This window comes from Anastrepha obliqua, chromosome 4 (assembly GCF_027943255.1).
Source record: "Anastrepha obliqua isolate idAnaObli1 chromosome 4, idAnaObli1_1.0, whole genome shotgun sequence".
In the NCBI taxonomy this organism is placed as follows: Eukaryota; Metazoa; Arthropoda; class Insecta; order Diptera; family Tephritidae; genus Anastrepha; species Anastrepha obliqua.
The window spans coordinates 37412268-37431487 of record NC_072895.1 but is presented as its reverse complement, the minus strand read 5'-3'; the positions used below and the strand labels follow the sequence as shown (position 1 = coordinate 37431487).

Here is a 19220-nt window from a genome sequence, read left to right as displayed (position 1 = left end):
CGCGTAGCAACAAGATAGTTAAAAAATAAAATTTCGGTTTTTCGTAATCGATCGAACGGATCAATCTAATCGAAAATACTGAAGGACTTTTTTAAGGTTTAAACATTACGAGCAAGATAAAGTTAATTTGGAAGAGACATAAAAAACTCGAGCGAATTGCAAAAAAATTCTCCAGATTGTATTAAATTAGCTGTACGATGTTATTGCTATGCGATAATACAGTGAATCGCACTGTTACCTTTTTTTTTGTGTTGCGGAATTTAGATACAGTCCACGCGAGTTGCTCTCTAATACGTACAAATATGATAAAAAAAATGTATAAAAAACGTGAAAGGTGCAAATATTCAAGATATTAATTTGAACCTTCCCTTATCTGCATTTATAAAATAGACATACAAAGTTAATCATCTAATTTAGTTTTTAAATAACTTTTTTACTGAACAAAAGACATAATTTTGAGTGATGGAAATCTTTATTTAAACCTTTACGCGCTCCACTGCTTGTCGGTTTATACTCGGATGCTGCAGCCAAGGCGAATCTATTAAAGGTGGTGTTGGTAAATCAGCTGATTTGATGTTTTTCTTTCGCCCTGTCTATGTTGCTGTCAGCTTAGAATGAAACAAGGCGAGTTCAATATTTGTTTTCTAGTTTCTCAATACTTTGCTCTGACAATCAAACGTACAGAACATTGTTGTTGGTCCAGTGCCACCACCTTTAATGAATGCGCCTTGGCTGCAGTTGTCTGGGTTCACAAGTGCTAAATTGACTTACGACGCCATTTGCAAATATTATAAATCTTCCAATGGGATGATTAATTTTGTATATCAAATTAATTTTGACATAAATTAATTTATTTTTTCTGTTAAGAATTTGGTTTGTTTTGGTGGCGAGAATTATTATTTTTTTAATAAATCTTCAGCAAATTTTGTTAATTTTACTATTATTTGAAAACACAATAATTTTTTATGAAATATTATAAATAAAAAGTTGTTTTTGTTTTGCTAATTCATCTACTAACTTCTCCCATGTAGAAAAATTTCTGTAAATCAATAATAATTTTATGACTTTCGTACATTTTTACGGTTTCAATTAACAAATTGGGTTACGAGTGTTCCTTGGTTTTAGAGCCCTTAATACCCGGGCATCAAGCAGTGCGAGTAGCTTGATACTCGCGCGAAACTCGTTCATGGCTCACCTACTCAAATATTTGCTTGAAATTTTCTAGCTTCTGAAGATTTTTAGCAGCTAAACATTTTGCATTTTTTTTGCATTGAAAGTAAATGAAGATTGACTACAGAAATCCTGTGAATCCTGTGAAGTATAGTCTTGCAGCTAAACAAAAATTGTCAATTTTATTTATCAGCATTTCTTTAGTTTTCAAACGACGTTGGCACTGTTAATAAATAATTTGTAAAACTTAAAAAAAGTGCTGACAAAAAAATCAAAATAGTCAAAAGTTTTGCTTGAATTACTCAGAAAAGTTCGAGATACTGGAGCTCATGCTCGAAAGTTTTCGAAAAATGAGTATCAAATAGGTGTGCATCAAAATGTGCGAAGAAAGAGGAGAGCTCTGCTCTGTTTTTCGATATCGTGGAATAAATGAGCTGAAGATTATTAGAGAGTGTGAGCTTGAAATACGAAATAAAAATGCATGGAAATGTATACCTAAACATTCTAATTTGATTTTTTCCAATTAAGCAACTAGAATAGAAAAACAGTATGAAATAGTGGCTATACGAGTATAAGAAAGTCGAGAGATTCGCCGCTCTTCCACTGCGAAGGTTCCAGCGCCTTGACAACGCCACGACCAACAATTATTCGTTAAAAATTGTTAAAGCGATAAATAAATATTTCGAATATGTTAGGTTGTAAAATTTATAATGACGCTATGATGCATTGCCTCGCATTTTGTATAATTGCTTTGTAATGTTGATGAGGATTAGTAAAGATGTATGCCGAGAAATGAAAATTTCGTCGTTAATTGCTTTACGGTGGCAATGAATCGTATGTTAATTGTCGACAAACTATCCCCAGGTATTATTAAAGTAAGTCATACATATATCGTACAATATTAAATAAAAACAAATAAATGCAAATTTAGTGCACATACATACATTGGTAAGTATGTATATTTTTTTAGGAAAGAATAGCTGAAAAAAATTTTCGCGTGGATTTGTAAATTAAATATATTATGTACATATGTCTCTAAATCCAAGTCTATCTCCATTAATCCAAGTCTATCTCCATGTTTTGATATTTCGGAGCAGTTTGAGAAATAGCAATTTAAGAATTTTTAATAAATAATTATTTGTTAGTATCAGGTCAGCTTATATCCGTATTTGTTGCCTGTGGTCCATCTTTTACTGGCAAAACTATAAAATTAACAAATCGGCTATTCACTAATCCGCGTAACAGCCATCTGTCACACTGCAGAATTAACTGCGTCGATATTCCCGATGGGCTATCAGCTGGCAAAAATGTTTACAATTTACTGATTGGAGCTCAAAGATATGTTCAAGCCAAAATAATTCGAAGAAAAACGAGTAACGAGTAACGAGTAAAAATGCAGCAAACTCGAAACTCATATTTTTTTGATTGAAGTTATTTTGCAATCCACTTAAATCAGAGCACGAGCATAATTTACACACAGAAATTTACATTTAGTGAAGTTAAAAATGATCTTATTCCCTATGATTGTTTCTAATCACTAACTAAGAAATTTCTTAATGGAAAATGCGATGACAGATAAAAAATGAAAATAAATAATGCAAGTTTACACCAGTGAATACATATATAGGTATATACATGCTTGTACATATATACTTAAGTCCTACGGACAAAAACAAAACAATTTCTCACGTACATTTTCTATCATTCGTTCGGATTGTGTTGTGATGTTTAGAGCGAGCTTGGCAAACGGGTAGTATGTGGCACACGACAACCTGGTAACGGCATGGAGACGGTGCGACCACAGTAGCAAGCGCTAGCGCTAGTTTTCTCTTTCAGAACTGGCGTTTTTGCTCGTCACTCGGCTAGTGTGATTTCAAGTGTTACCACTGCTGCAGGACGCACGACCTCCATGAGCTGGGCATTGCGTTTGAACGAAGACAATAAGCAATATGTTTTGATGAATGATAAAGCTGGATGATAATGGTGATACTGGCTATTTCACGGGCTGCATTATGTGGTCACTTCCAATAATAATAGGTAAGTTTTTCTTTATTTTCGCTGCACGGCACATACAAATCATCTGCTACCTCTCTACATACGCACAATTTTCTCAATATTACACCTTATTATTTTTTACGTTATTACTTTAAATTTAAAATTTAGTACAAGTCTATGTATTGAAAGATCGCGCTTAATATAATTAGTAAATTTGATTAGAAAAACGAATTCGCTATGCTCCACATCCAACCGGGGATATCTCTTCTTTCAGGTTTCTCGCCTTTCAATCGAAATTATAAAAATTATCGCATTTACATATTCGGAACGGTTGGAATTTTGTTTCATGGAAAATATAAGTACATCGTAACAAGAAACAAAAAGAAATATAAAAATTATAAATATATGTATGTATGTAAATGTTCTTGCTTTGATTGCTAATTACGCAAATTAAAAGAGCCAAACTAAAAGCTACGATTCTACAGCAAATATGCATACATATCAACATATGGTGTGGAGGTGTGCAGGAAACAGGAAACTGGAAACTGCTGCAAGCCATACACATACACGGCGGCAATTCACTAAACTACTGACTACTTACGCCCATACGTACATATGCGCAATTGCACTACAAACATACACAAGTAAAAATAGGCGATAAATGTTTAACAATGTGCGACTGATCCTTTCACAACTACATACACAATCAAAAATATAACAACGCAAGCGGCTTCTAAGTTAATTGTCAGCAACTACAGCATACATAAGTATATGATAAGTGCTTTCAAGTACATACGAATTCATTTACAAAATATAATAAATATGTCTGTGTGTATGTAAGTAGTTATATGCAGCTGACAATGGATTTCATTCGTATACTCGCAGCTTACTGGGCTACTTGCGAGTTTTAATTTCTTTGCCAAACTCTAAATGTGTTCTGGGTTATTTATTCTTGTATGTATGTATGTATATATGTATGAACTCATCCACGTTTTTTAATGCCTGCAAAATAGATTAGATTCAACAAAATGTATTTTAGAAAATACAATTAATTCAATTTATACAGCATTGTGCATTTCATGTCCAACCCACGTTATTCACTTATTTCGTGCGTATGAGGGGTTCATGCATATACATATGTATGTATGCATGTGTGTAAGTATGTTTGTGTTCATACATATGTGCAGCAATAATTGGTCCACACAAAATTTATATTTTATAGTGGAGATATTCAAACTACTTCGAAGTCGACAGCATGCAGGGGAACATCATTCAGTGAGTAAGGACCGTTTTCAGAGTAAGCTAATTAAAGTACGAGTACATTCATACAGAGTGCAGAGAGAGAGTATTAGTTTACATAGTTAAATATCGATTAGTGACAAACAACGAATAAACTTAGCAAACAGATTAAAATAGTATACGTATAAAGAATTTCAATCAGGTTGGTAATATTTTCGTGTTTTTGTAGTTATTTTGTTGCATTTTTAAGACTTATAATGGACTGTGTTTGGTGACTCTTTATTTTATAATAAGTCATAAAAAATGTTTGTATATATTTCGCAAAAGTTCTCCTTTAATCAATTATTTTGCATATTTAGATAAGGAAATGAAGTACTCAGTAATGCAGTACGCAGTTTTTTGTACAAAAAGATTCGAGATATTGAACTAAAATGTATTAATAATATGTGGACTAGCGCACCTCCATTGCTAGCGAATTTGAAAAGATTTTTGTCAAACAATTAATTGTTTTCTGACTTTTCGGAATACCGATAAACTATTGTTTTTATGCCCGCGCCCTTATGCCCAATGGTATTATAATTTTGTTCCCGTAACGGTTGTATGAAAAAGCATAAAGGAATTGAGATAGATATATGTAGCCTAGACAGAGGGCGGCGTTAATCGCGATTAACGATTTAATTCGGAATTATTTCATGAATTAAGTGCAACTAATGCGGATTGGCAACTAGACTTAATTCTCATAATTTAAGCGGATTAGGGAAACTTTTGATGGCAACATTGCCGAAAAATAAGAGCTAATATCTTAGGTGAATGAAAATCACTTCTTCTGCCTGTGCGCACAATAGCTCGGCCAAAATTGTCGTTATTTCAACGAAACTTCGGTAGTTTGGTATTGAAAATGAGGGAAACCGGTCAATAACCGCGCGTATCTGCTATGTAACAGACATTTCAATAAGAAAAAACTTGGCATCTCGGTTATAAATGATATATTTAAGCCCTTGAGTTTCGGTTCGATTTAACCTTAAAATTCGAAATTCGGTCATTTTCTAAAAATTACTATTTGGTTAGGAGCAGTACGAAGCTCTTTAAGACTATAAAAAAAGACTACTGACATTTTTGAAAAGTTATTGAGCGATCATTAACAAAGCAGGCTTAAATGTATTGCGCTAACGATTCCTATTTGCAAGTTCTCTATCGGAGTTTCGGAAAAACAAGTCCGTCCATTTCCGATCTTTTGGAAAAATCCTAACAGGAAAGTTGAAAGTGAACAAATAAACGCAATCTTTCAATCTTACAAATACAACCCATCAATTGAGTTTAAGGAAAATAGTCGTTTATACTGCAAAAGAATGTTTCAACCGAACTTAATCCGAGCATGGTAGGCCTCGCATAAAGAATACGAAAAATGAAATCGTTTAAAACTGGACTAATGCATGGGGGAGGAATTACAAGACCCTACCAATTTTTTTTTCAAGTCTAATGCCCAGATTCACCACTCAATTTTAAATTTATCAGACTGTTTCGTTTATCAGCATGGTTTTGTATTGAAATTATATATCTTTATCTGATTGGTGAGATCGAGCATTACTTTTTAAATGGAACTTTAACTTGATCGACCGAATTCTAAATGTTTGTTAGTCAAAAGGGGAAAACAATCAAGAATTCTAGGTTTTGGTTTTGAAAAATTTCTGTAGGTACTCATTTTTCCTCAATCTTATACATATATTTTTGTTTCTTGTTAATATCTCTTCATACGGAATTAAAATCAAAACAAAAAGGCATCGTTTTCTAGCTGGATATTAGCGTTATTTGACAATCCTAATCTTAACAGGCTTGGTACCTCTGTTTAGTCATATTTTATGAAAACTAAGGAGGTAAATTTGTATTTTAACACTATTGTGAATGCCGAACTGCATCGCTGACAACTGGAAGGTGAGCATGCTTAAATGAGCTGAGCCACAGTGGCTTTCCAACTGTTGTTCATTTTGCGTGCTACTGCGCCATATTAAATGCAGGGGAAGTTTCGTTTATGCAAGGCAGCGCAAAATTAATCACCCCATCGGAATATTTCTAATTTTTGCAAATGACCGCGTACGTCAATCATGACAGTGCTGTATTCAATCAGACACGCAATGGAGTGCCTAAGGGGCAAAATGAAGGTTTATGTCACCCAAAATCATTTTGTTTTTATTTGGTAAAAAAGTTTGGAAATAGGATGATTAATTTTGCACCACCTTGTACGAGCGCCACCTGGGAATATATATAATATTGGCATTTTTAAAGTACATGCGAACACATTTTCATGTTTTTTATTTCATGCCCAGGAGAACTTTGAATGCTTTGATTGAGACGAAAAAGGCATCAATACGCCAGACGAGATCACACAAGAAACATACACGAAAGAGAAAATTATTTGGGGCGTGTAAGACGACAAGTATTAGAAGTATTGTAAAATGAAAATTTTTATGTAACCTATCATTATCAGAAAAAACAAAAAAAAAAATTATAATAATAAGCTGTAGCTTAAACTCGAATTAAGTTGGTTTTGTGTGCGCGTCCGGTGTTTTATTAAAAAATATAATTTTTATTTACTTGCTTGCGAATATAATACATAAATTGTTAAAAAAATAAATGGAAAAAGTCTGACAAGCGCATATCGTCCCCTTTCTGTATTAACCTTGTATCTACAAAATCATAATTTTCAGTAAATCGATAAAAATATTTAGAGTTACTTAACTTCTATGAAAAGTTACAACTTATTTGATACGATACTTGTAGTAGATACGAGGTTTTTGAATTCGAACATGTAGATGAGAAAAATCGACACGCTCTGAAAAAAATTCTATAATCATTATGAACTTTGTATGTTTTGTTTTACGTAGCAGGAGCGCTAAGGAGTGTTTTTCACTAAAAATCTCAATTTCGAAAAAAATGAAGTTACGAGGTTAACACAGAAAGGGAACGATATGTCAGAGGTGATTGAACATATATTTTACTTCTTGTAAATCTCGTTAAGGTGTTCTGCGTATGAAATGAACTGGCACTACGTGTACCTCTGTGAGAAACTAACTCGACAACTGAAACAACATATCTAAAAACTTTGCTTTCTTTTATTAATCAGTGAGGGGATTTAGTGGATTTTTTTAAGTACCTACATATTTTCAACTTAGTATATTTTACAATTTATGGCGATTAGGAGGTTCAAGTGTTTAAAACTGTTAAAAACGTGCACCTTTGGTAATGGTTTCCAGTGTTATATACTTGGTTTCAGGGTCCCTTCATTTCATGAAATGGAGAGTGATGAAAAACTAAGTAGGAATTTTATAAAATACTCAAACTACCTACTAATTTACAAAGCATTAAAAGTGCTTCAATAAATAAATAAAATAATAGAGATAAAGATTTGAACTACAGAAAGCACAAACCTAAGCTTACATGCATATATTTATATACAAATAATTATCTAAATTGTTAATATTCTAAGAATGATTGCCATTTTATAAGAAGCCATGCGAAATTTTGATACATTTCGATCTACAAGTGAATTTGTCTATGCCGTTAAACCATTAAAAACTAGCGCTAAGCTCAAATATAGAAAGATATAATGCCGTGTAATTACCAAGAGCTTTACATATAAATATAAAATACAAATGTGCACCAGTGGGTAAAATATACAGTTATAATATGTAAGTAAAGGCAAGTGTCTAAAGCAAGTGCTACAAATCCCGGTGCGATTGTTATGCATAATAAATGTAAGTATAATATATACTGGAATATTGTAAATATTGTAAATATATTATATGTTTGTCGTATTTTTCATTGTCATATTTCCCTAATTGTAGATTAGTGAAACCGACCAGGTTACCGTTTCAGCAGAATATTGTGAGGTTTGTATTCTATTGGTTTTTATTTAAGTTATCAACAAGTGTTGTGTTGAAAAATGTTGGAATAAAAATCTCAGGAGTATTAATATTTTAATATTTTTTTTAAGTTATTTATTTTTAATTTATTTCAATAGTATTAATAATTTTAAACACGGTATGTCGAACCCTTTGTTTATGTGTATGTATTTATGTATATGTATATACAAAGAAGGTAGATGTTAAGTTGAATGATGGTAGACCAAGTGGTTTTATGCACAATAAGGACATCTGTGATATGTATACCAGTGGGCACAATAATAGCACTGCGGTATTTTTTTAAGTTTTGACTATTTATTTATTTTTTAATTTTTTTTTATTTGCTATAAAAACATAGTTTTTACCACAACAAAAATAACCTAACTTTAAGTTTCAAGCTATGCACAAAAATAAAAATAAATTAACAAATTTTCATACTTTTTAGTCAGAATTAAAAAAAATTCTTTGCAGCTTTGTAGCCCATTGAATTTTGGCGTTAGTCAATGTTTTGTCAGTCTGACGTTTCTTAAGTGCGCGTTGATTTTTGAAAAATTTTTTGTTGACGGTGTTACGCATTTTTTTTTAATAATCTAAGCTGCAAAATTACTTACAGACTATGATAAACAGATGAGTGCTAAACAATTCAATTAAAAGCAAATTAAATTCCATTTGTTTTACGTATATGGAGAAAATGCACAAGACAGCTGAGAAAAAAAATTAAAAAATTTGTAAAAAAAATTTCAAAAGCTAAAACATTTGTAAAAAAATATCAAAAAAGGTTTCAAAATTAAAAAAAATCCTCAAAAGGTTTGAAACTTTTTAATCAGAATTTTTTGAAAATTTGGAGTACAGTCAATTGAATTTTGAAATAATACAATTTGTAAAACAAAAATCGAAAAAAGTTTCAAAAACTAAAACATTTAAAAAAAAAATCAAAAAAGGTTACAAAAGCTTTGTATAAAATTAAAAAGAAGTTTCGAAAGCTTTGTACAAAATTAAAAAAAAAAATTCATAGAAAAGTTCCGCACTTTTTATCAGAATTTTTGGAAAAATTTCAGCTATGCAGCTTTAAAACTTATAGAATTTTGAAAAATTTTGAATTAAATTCTATTAAATTTGTAAAAACAATTTCGAAAACAGTTTCAAAGTTTTGTACTAAATTAATAATAAAATCATCAAAAAGTTCGAAAATTTTTAATCAGAATTTTTGAAAAATTTTCATATATGTAGTTTTACAGCCAATTGAATTATGAAATGACAAAAATTCTAAAAAATTAAAAAACAAAAAATTTCAAAAAAGTCACAAAAGCTTTGTACTAAATTAAAAATAAAATCATCAAAAAGTTCGAGAATTTTTAATCAGAACTTTTAATAATTAAGTATACAAATTCACCAAAAAGTTCGAAACTTTTTTATAAGAATTTTTGGAAAATTTTCAGTTACACAGTGTTACAGCCAATTGCATTTTGAAATAACAAAAATTCTTAAATATGTGTATAAAAAAACCAAAAAAATTTGTACAAAATTAAAAAAAAAGCATAAAAAAGTTTGAAACTTTTTAACCAGAATTCTTGGAAAATTTTCATCTAGTGAATTTTGAAATAATAAAGTGCAAGTTTAAAGTGGTGCAAAAATCGCTTTGACGTTTGATAATTTGTTTTCGCTCGCGGCCTTTTGTATTTTCTCCATAAAAAAAATTTTGAACATTCGTTAATAAAAAAAAATTCATAATAATGTCAACAAAAAGAATTAACAAAAATCAATGCAGATTTTGAGTTACTTTAAACTGGCACAATATTACACCAAAATTGAATGGGCTACAAAATTGCATACGTAGAATTTTTATAGAGCGTCTGACTATAAAAATTCAAATTTTGATGAAATAAAATATTTTAAATGAAATAAAAAAAATTTAATTTTGAAACAAAAAAAATTTAATTTTAAAGAATTTTTTTTATATATTTTTTTAATTTTGTACTAAGCGTGAAACTTTTACTTATATAACTTTTGTTGTAGTATGAACTATTTTTTATAAAAAAAAATTATAAATAGTCAAAACTTTGCAATATGTCGCGCTGCTATTCTTATGAACACAGGTGTGAGCTCATAAAAGTGCTAATTTAGTTTAGATTTCAGGAAATTCTTGTTACTTACATTTCTTACTGAGCTTATAAATGAGCATTTTAGATTATTTACACTACATAGGTATGTATGCATGTATATACAGAACATACACGATGTATGGTATAAAAGGCATTAGTAAGCTTATTACTTCATATACAGATACCCATAAGTACAGAGTGGGCCATCTAACGCTTGAAACTTGAAATGGCTTTGAATAAGAATCAAAGTAATTTTATTGCTGTCTCGGAAGGTGATTTACTAGTTTGCAAGTAAATTTTGAATATTTCCCAATGTTTTTCAAGCGTAAATCGACCCATTTCGTAGACCGCAGATGTTAACCGAACTTTCTGTTTTAATACCAATGTATTTCAGTAGAGACATTAAAAACAATCAATAGTCCAAGTTTCAATCATGAGAAAGTCCATGTATTAAATATATTACTTATTGCCATGAAATGGATTTGTAATTTCCCTTTTTAAATGCGGCAAATCCGAATTTTTTTGTCAGAGAATTATGAAGTTGCTAAATTTTGCACTATTTATGATGCAACAAATAACATAAACAATATAATACATATTTATTAATAATAAATGTACAGAATTTCGGCGACTTAAAAAAAAAAATTAATAAAAATTTGTTTTTAATAAATATTTAAAAAAATTAAAAATTTTTTTTTTTACTTTAACTATATAAAGCTGAGAATTAAAGGGTTAAAAATATTTTATTACATACACATAATATATATGTACATGTGTAAGAAAATATTGATACGTAAGTTTTATGAAGGCAGTGTTAGTAAATGATCCATACTTACATATGTACATAAAGTACAAGTTAGTTTGACATTTGAAATTATGATGCAATATTTAGACGATTTTAATGAAAAACGCATGATTATGATGCAATATTTAGACGATTTTAATGAAAGGCGCATGATTCATGAATATGCAAATAATTCGGTGATTCTACAGTAAATAAGAAATGATCATTCGAAAAGAATATCCAACAACGCAAACGACCACCTTGACACTTACAAATTCGTCTATATTTAAAATCAAATTACAACAAATAACAACATAAGGGTACAAGAAACTAATGAACTAAGAAACCCATTACTGATGGACAATTTGAATTCGAAGTGATGTAACATACCATATTGATCCGTTTCGTAACATTTCAGAGATATTTAAAAAATGCCTTAACTAAAATAATTTCTATAAGAGATCTTTTAAAAGTTAACAACTTTAGAGCAGAAGTTGTAGGTATAAATTTAATAATCGAAATTTTATTCATTCTCACAATGCGCTCCTAGGTCGGTTCCACTCACCTGCTTCGAACTGTAGTGATTCGTCATTTTCGTCATTGTTGTATGCTGAGGTTAAATACGATTCTTCGGTATTTTCAAGAATATTACCTGTTGACGAGGGCACATTTTTGCAGCCGAACCACCAGTGTGCCGATGGTCGTGGGAATGGCGGATTTGCTGCATCGATCTAATGAATAGAGGGAATATTTTCGTAAATATGGGTAATTTTCTGATATTTTTAATAAAAAAAAATTTGCTATTGAACAAATTGAAAATTTATGATGATGAATTGCTACTGCGCCGAAAAACGTATAATAGAAGAAAAAATGCATTCGATTTTCGAAATGCATAGATGTGAATCTATTAGGGTCCATCACTGAAAAAAGTTGAGTTTTTTCCACCGGAATCGATTAAAAAAGACCTCCAAAAATCGAGTTTTTCATAAAGAAAACTAGTTTTTTTTTAATATTTTTCCAAAAAAAAATCACCTCAGGCGATAGTAGAGTTTAAGCTGAGAAAGTCTGCATAATGTGAGAAGAATTATATATAACGTTTGGAGGTACCCTCAAAGTGGTTCAGCTCACGTAAATCTTAATATTAGTTTGAGGGAAAATAAATTCGAACAAATATTTGGAAGTACTTTCAAATCTTAATATTTTTTCGCAATACTTTGGTGGAAGTCTTAAAATATAACAAATTTTGTAATTCCGATGGAAAAACAATTTCGATTTTTTGTACTTGAAGAAGAGTGATGAACCCGAATATTTATGTATTTCAAGCATAGAGCGAATTATTCCACTAATAATGTAATCGAAATCTAATCTAATAACAATACGAGGGTTGCTATTTATATATCTGGCATTGGGCACTTCTGGTGTTCTCAGGCGCCATCTGAAGTTTCCATTGGAAAGTTTGACATATTTTACCACAAAAGCGCACAGAATATTTTGAAGTGCGAACCATATCTGTTAGGGTTGTTTGCAGTGGATTTAACTTTCGTTTGTCACCCGACTGGCTTTTTCGACTTTGGACGTGATTTAACATATTTCTATCACAGCTAACGACTTTAGCTTCCAGGTAGCTTCCTAAAATTTAATTTTCTATTGATTTATGGATACAACCTTTTAAAAGGGATCCTTGAACAGGACGAAAAATACCAGAAGTTGCGCAACCGAAGATTTAAAAAAGGGTGTCCAACGGAGGGTTAAAAATTTATCTCGGCGATATATTTTTCACAATTTGCGATGTGGATTAACAAGACAAGAATGCATCGATGAACAAAGCACTCTCCCTTACCCCTGTACAAAACTGGCACAATGAATTTTCTCGTGGTTTTCTTGCTGTTCCCGACGAATTCCTGGAAAGTCATCTAAAATCAGTTTTTGTGGCTGAAATGATTGAGCGCGATTGTCATGCCACCTACCGTGAGAATGAGGCATCCGCGGGCATTGGTATGCCGAACATCAATAAGATTTGGCATCTTGTCTTAAAAAAGGTGTGTTCGGGTTGGACCCCAGACAATTTAAAAAACGCCTTGCAAACATGCCTGGCGCCTCGAAAATTGGTTCAAACGAATACAAAGGTATAAGTATTGATCATCACTAAGAATATTTCGAAAAACCATAACACCGTTTTCAACCACGAATACATTTTTTTCCATGGCTTGGTCAGAACTATAAATAGCAACCGTCGTACTAAAAAACTGAGAAAAATCTATGTCCTTCAGAGGAATGGAATTCTTGGTAGATATGTTAGAGTCATGGTATACATGTATGTATGTATGTATGTACTATCAACATTTACCGAAAATGTTCTGTCGTTGAATCTGTAGTATTTGTCACCCTTGAAGAAGTAGGTATAGCCGTTGGTGTATTGTAGCGCAGCATCAATATTATTTGGCAGGCCTTCCCAGTTTGAAATGGGCTTTGGATAGCTTGATTTGACTGGCGGCCGCTTAAGTGGGTCGAAACGCCAGAATTTGCTGCCTTTGTAGAAGTAAATCTTGCCATTACCACCCCACACCATAGCAGCATCCAAATGATCTGGTATGCCAGTGAAGCCTTCACTGATTTCCTTTGGATAGTCACCGTCCATTTGTCGTCCATTGTAGCGCCAGTATTTCGTGCCCTTGAAAAAGTATGTTTTGCCATTTTTGTATGTGAATGCCGCATCAATATCACCTGTTGACAAAGTAACGGTAATTATTGCAAGGTTTCGACTTTTTATATTAAAAATCTTACCCGGCAAACCAGGCCAGCCTTCCGAAATGAGCTTGGGATAGCCATCTGCAATGGAGTTTTCAGTGAGTCTGTAGTACTTGTTGCCCTTGAAGGCATATGTCTGGTCATCGGCTGAGTTGAATAAGGCGTCTACTTTTGGCTCCTTGCAAATGACTTCGTCTCGTGGCACCTTTGGAGGAACATACGCTGGCCTTTGCGTTGTTCTGGGGAATCCGCCACGATCGGCTACTCCAACAGTTCTTTTGCCATACAAAGCTTGTATAGCCAGAACGTCATCGGAGTCAAGCTTGAAAACCGGATCAAATCCACGATAAAAAGGTGCCATCAGAGCGGAGCGTACATCTGAGTGCGACAAACCCAGCGAGTGACCGAATTCATGTGCAGCCACTTGGAAAAGATTTGTGCCACGTGGTGAGCCAATCGTCCATAATTCAGCGTCATCAAAATGTGCATCGCCACCGAAAACAGGGAAAAACGCGTGCGCTAATGTACCACCAACGCCGTCAAATGCATCGCCATCTCCATGTTCGCTCTCAACAAACCTAAAAAAATTGCACAGATAAATAACGGAGTAAAGTGAAGGAGTAAGTTATGCTAATGGCTCCAAATCTGAACTATGGAACAATTGCCTCAGCTTTAGCCTCCAGTACTCCATTTTTTTGGCGCTTTGAAGTCTTATTTCTGATCCCTTTTTGAGGTGGTCTCTATAATTTTAAAATGCTTAGTAAAATAAGTAAAATTGCTTACTTAATCTCGATATGAACTGGCCCAGAAGCTTTGGGAGTGAACGTCAGATCTGTAAAATCGCTCCATACACTGAAGGCGCGGGCTATTTCGGCATCCACATCATTGCGCTTAAGGCGTTTCGGGTATTTCGAAATTTTATAGGTGAGGGCCTTTACTCTCCAGCGGCTTCCTTGTAAGGCATATCGTTTTGAGCGACTATCAGTGCCAAAGCCCACTTTATCCCGTACACCACATCGTGGCAGTGACATTAGTTCCAAAGTCTCATCATCCAAGTCTCCAGTTATATTTAGGCCAGCGAAATTCTGAAAATCTTGCACAGCTTTGGTCCAGGTGCTTGCATCGAGCAGACCGCCGTTGGCAGGATTACGAGCTGAAGCAGGCAGGTAGCCGAATTGTGACAGATAAATCTGAAATTAATTAATAATTAAATTAAATTATTATGTATCTGTATCTACTTGAAATATATAAAACAAAATTATTTAAGGTTTAAGTTGTGAAAAAGATGTAAGATATTTTAATAACTTAAATAGCAGGTCTAACAACCAACCAGTACAATTTTGGGTGAGCACTAGCAGATTTGTGGTTTTACGATTTGGAGGATCAATAATTTGCTACTAACTGTAAAGCTGCTGTAGTTTCACACCAGAACTACCTACCGGTCCAAAAGGCCGATGGTACCAATTATCCCCAATATTTTCTCTTTAAATTGCATTTCATATTTTATGATAATATAATTTTTTCGAATTTCATGTATTTAGTAATATTCTAGATTATTTTGACTTCCCGCTTCCATTTTTATGATATACGTAAATACGAATACTTCTCAGGAACTACTTCAAGCAGCCACTACGATGACGGTGAATCAAAATTCCCGGAAAATGTAATTACAGTTTCTTCTAAATTTTCAGAATTTTGCATTTTGTGACTCATTTTTATTTTCGTATTAGTAATTGTTGTATATATTTGAAATGCGCACAGGAAAGAGTTTACGGGCTTTTACAATTTGTCCGCTTCGATAAAAGAAATGAACGCAGTTTACGATTCTAAACAGATGAATTCGCGTTGATATCAAATGTTTGGAATTCATTCATTGAAAATAGCCAGATTATCACGATTGATGAGCAATTATTCCCTACCAAAGCGAGATGCCGATTCACGCAGTACACGCCGAACAAACCCGACAAGTTTGAAATAAAATTTTGGGTGGTGTCTATTTTACAAAGTAAATTTCTTATAAATGGATTCTCGCAAATGGAAAAGGACGAAACGAGACAGTCCTCAACGTGAGTACTTTGAGTGAGTTTTTGTCCTAAGGGAAGAAATGTGACGACTGATAACTTTTTTACCAGCAAATGGCTGGCGTCACAATTATTAGAAAAACGGACTACTTAAGTTGAGAAAAAATTGTGGAAATAAAAGAGAATTTCAGAAACTGGCTAAAAAAAAAGACATAATTCAGTCAATATTGAAAAACACAGAAAAAAGATACCGGGAGCTTTTATATTTCATAATAAGACTAAACGCGACGTAGAAGATATGACAGATCAAATTACCAGAAAATATAATGTGAAGTCAGGATCGCGAAGAGGACCTCTTAATATTCTTGACTTAGCGACAATAAATAAACAACCGGTGAAAATATATCGTGAACAAATATTTTGTTTCAATTAGTAGAAGAACTTTCCACAAAGTATGTAAATATATCCACCTGAAGAGGAAAACTTGAATGACATCTTGAACAACGCTGAAAGTTTAATGTAGGAAAAACTGCTAGATGTATTATTAAGGAATAATTGAAGCTGATAGACAATTTGATAAATAAAATGTGAGGTGATATTTTAGATGATATGTCCTGTGTAACTGTTCGACTGACGAACGACACTCACGAACGCCTGAGGGGCGACGATATCAAACGGGAATAAGCCGATACATTTTCTCCCGAAGTAATGCAGAAAGTAGAGAGAGGAGGAATTGTGTTAGTGGCCACACCACTCAACGCAGTAGACGACGGACACTCACCAAAAACAAAAAAAAAAATAAATGAGGTCATGGAGAAATGGTATGTATGACGTAAAGACGCTACGTGCAATGTATTAAGAGAGAGAGACCGTCAAGCGCGACTCCTCGTCACAAAAGTCATTAAAGAAATCCTTTGGGAATGTCAGCAAATGGGTAGAGATGATTTATGGCACGAAAGCAGCTTGTGCGACTTCAAGAAGACAAACACCTATTATTTCAATTAAATATGTATTAATGATTTTGTTAAATCGTATGTAGCTAAATACGAAAAATTCGTATAAATATACGCATGAAGGAACTAATCCATTTTCCGTATTCAAGTTTGAAATCATCAATTCGAATTACGCGTTTTGTAGTTCGTTTACCTTTTCACGTGCGTTTAATTTGTATGCATGCATATGTATAGATCTTTACATACATTTTAACATATATATATATGTATATGTGTGTGTGTGTGTGGGTGTGGGCGAGTATATATGCCTGCATGAATGTCGCATAATCGTTGACGTTCATTTAATATCAAATTGTCGCATGCATGTATGTATGTATGTATATATGTACGCACGTATGTATGCATGTACGCAAATTCATATTCATACGCATGCACGATTCTTTGTACGAATGGCAGGTTCGCAACTCAATGCGCAGTCGCGTTGAATAGCATTTATTTATTATTCTTTATTCGATAATTTATTTTCTTTATTAAAACTCTACAGCTACCCGCAGACTTCCTACTGAACATTTTATATGAGCTGACTTCGATAAAACATTGCCATATAATTTTTTGCTTTATATGTTTGCAGGCTACGTGAGTATTTTAAAAATTTATACATATAAACAGCACATGCGCCCGCTATTGAGTAAAAATATCTTTTTTAGGACAGTAATACAGCAACAGCGACAATACAAATCAGTTGCAGTGGAAAGTTATAAAAAAGTGGAAATTAGGAAACTTCTTCATTGTACTAAATTCTACTTTTTTAATTCTATATATACATGTACATACGTACATACATATACTATGAACAAGCACGAGTATCTAAAAAGGTACGCTCTGTTTGCTTTCGCAAGTGCCCCTATATGAAAGCGCACTAGTCTTCGTCTAGTGAATTCAGTACCAGGTGTTGCTTCTACGAGGGGTGCCTTTTATATTTCGGGATTAGAGAACAAAAACCAATTTTAATCATCGAAAATCACTTTATTGTTTTTAAAAATATTCTCCATTAAGATCTATACACTTTTGCATGCATTTGAACCAATTGTCGAAGCACTTTTGCCACTCTGAATGAGGTACCACCAAAACATGCATTCTGAATGCCGCAACCGCTTCTTCAGGTGTCGAAAAACGTTGACTTCTCAGTTTGTTTTTTACGTACGGGAATAAAAAGAAGTCATTCGGTGCCAGGTCAGGACTATACGGCGGATGACCCATTAATTCGATGTTTTGGGTGCTCAAAAATGCAGTTGTTTGAGCCGCTGTGTGAGAGCTCGCATTGTCCTGGTGAAGAGTGATCCGTCTTTGGCGATTGGTTTTCCTAATTTCTTGGAAGACAACTTGCAAACAAATGGTTGTGTACCACTCAGAATTTACTGTTCTGCGTTGTGCTAGTGGTACGGTTGCGACATGTCCATTTGCTTTCGGGCTCATACGCGTAAATCCAGGATTCATCACCTGTCACGATATCATAGACGTGTTTCGAAGCCCCGCGATCGTATTTTTTGAGCATTTCCTTCCACCAATCGACACGAGCCTTTTTTTGAGCGATTGACAAATTGTGTGGGATCCAACGCGAACAAATTTTTTTGACAGTCAAATGTTTATGCAATATTGAATGCATGCTGGTCACACTAATGCCTAAGATTGTCTCAATCTCACGATAGGTCACATGACTATCTTGCAATATCAGTTCGCGCACAGCATCAATGGTTTTCGAAACAACAACTGATTTTGGACGACCTTCACGAAATTCGTCTTGGAGTGAACTACGACCACGATTGAATTCACCATACCATCGATAAACACTGGTACCTGATGGAGCTTCATCGCCAGAAAATGAATTAAGCTCATCCATGCAATGTTGCTGAGTTAATCCACGTCGAAAGTTGTAAAAAATAATCGCACGAAAATGTTCACGATTTAATTCCATTTTTGGAGCGAGATGAATCTTTTATGTTACTGTAAACAACACAAATAACGCTGGTATTTCAAAATGTTCTGAGTACGTAAAAGCCAAAAAATTTCAAACTTTGCGATACAGCTGTCAGTTGCCAGATTGCAACACTAGGGTTGCCAAATCCTGCCAAATAAAAGGCACCCCTCGTATTTTCCATATAAGAAACTGGTGAATTTTTTTGGGTGCCGTCTTAAAGTACCTTCACATGTGCTGTGATTGGCAATAAATCCACAAAAATTAATCTACCCGTTCACATATGGCAGATTAGCTGCAAAATTAACAATCACCTGTCAAGAAGGGGTGGCGC

The 19220-nt window shown here is 33.4% G+C and overlaps 1 protein-coding gene across 8 annotated transcripts in view; it reads right to left on the bottom strand.

The window, feature by feature from the left end:
- LOC129243716 (matrix metalloproteinase-14) overlaps window positions 1-19220 on the bottom strand; it is an 89302-nt gene that overhangs the window by 4463 nt on the left and 65619 nt on the right. For 5 of the 8 annotated variants that reach the window (XM_054880958.1, XM_054880959.1, XM_054880957.1 and 2 more), the window contains exons 3-6: window positions 14721-15127; window positions 13974-14515; window positions 13537-13913; window positions 11755-11920 (exon numbers count right to left, since the gene is read on the bottom strand). In XM_054880958.1, coding sequence (XP_054736933.1) covers window positions 11755-11920; window positions 13537-13913; window positions 13974-14515; window positions 14721-15127 — 1492 coding nt within the window. The other 3 variants (XR_008582336.1, XM_054880961.1, XM_054880960.1) reach the window with 3 other exon arrangements.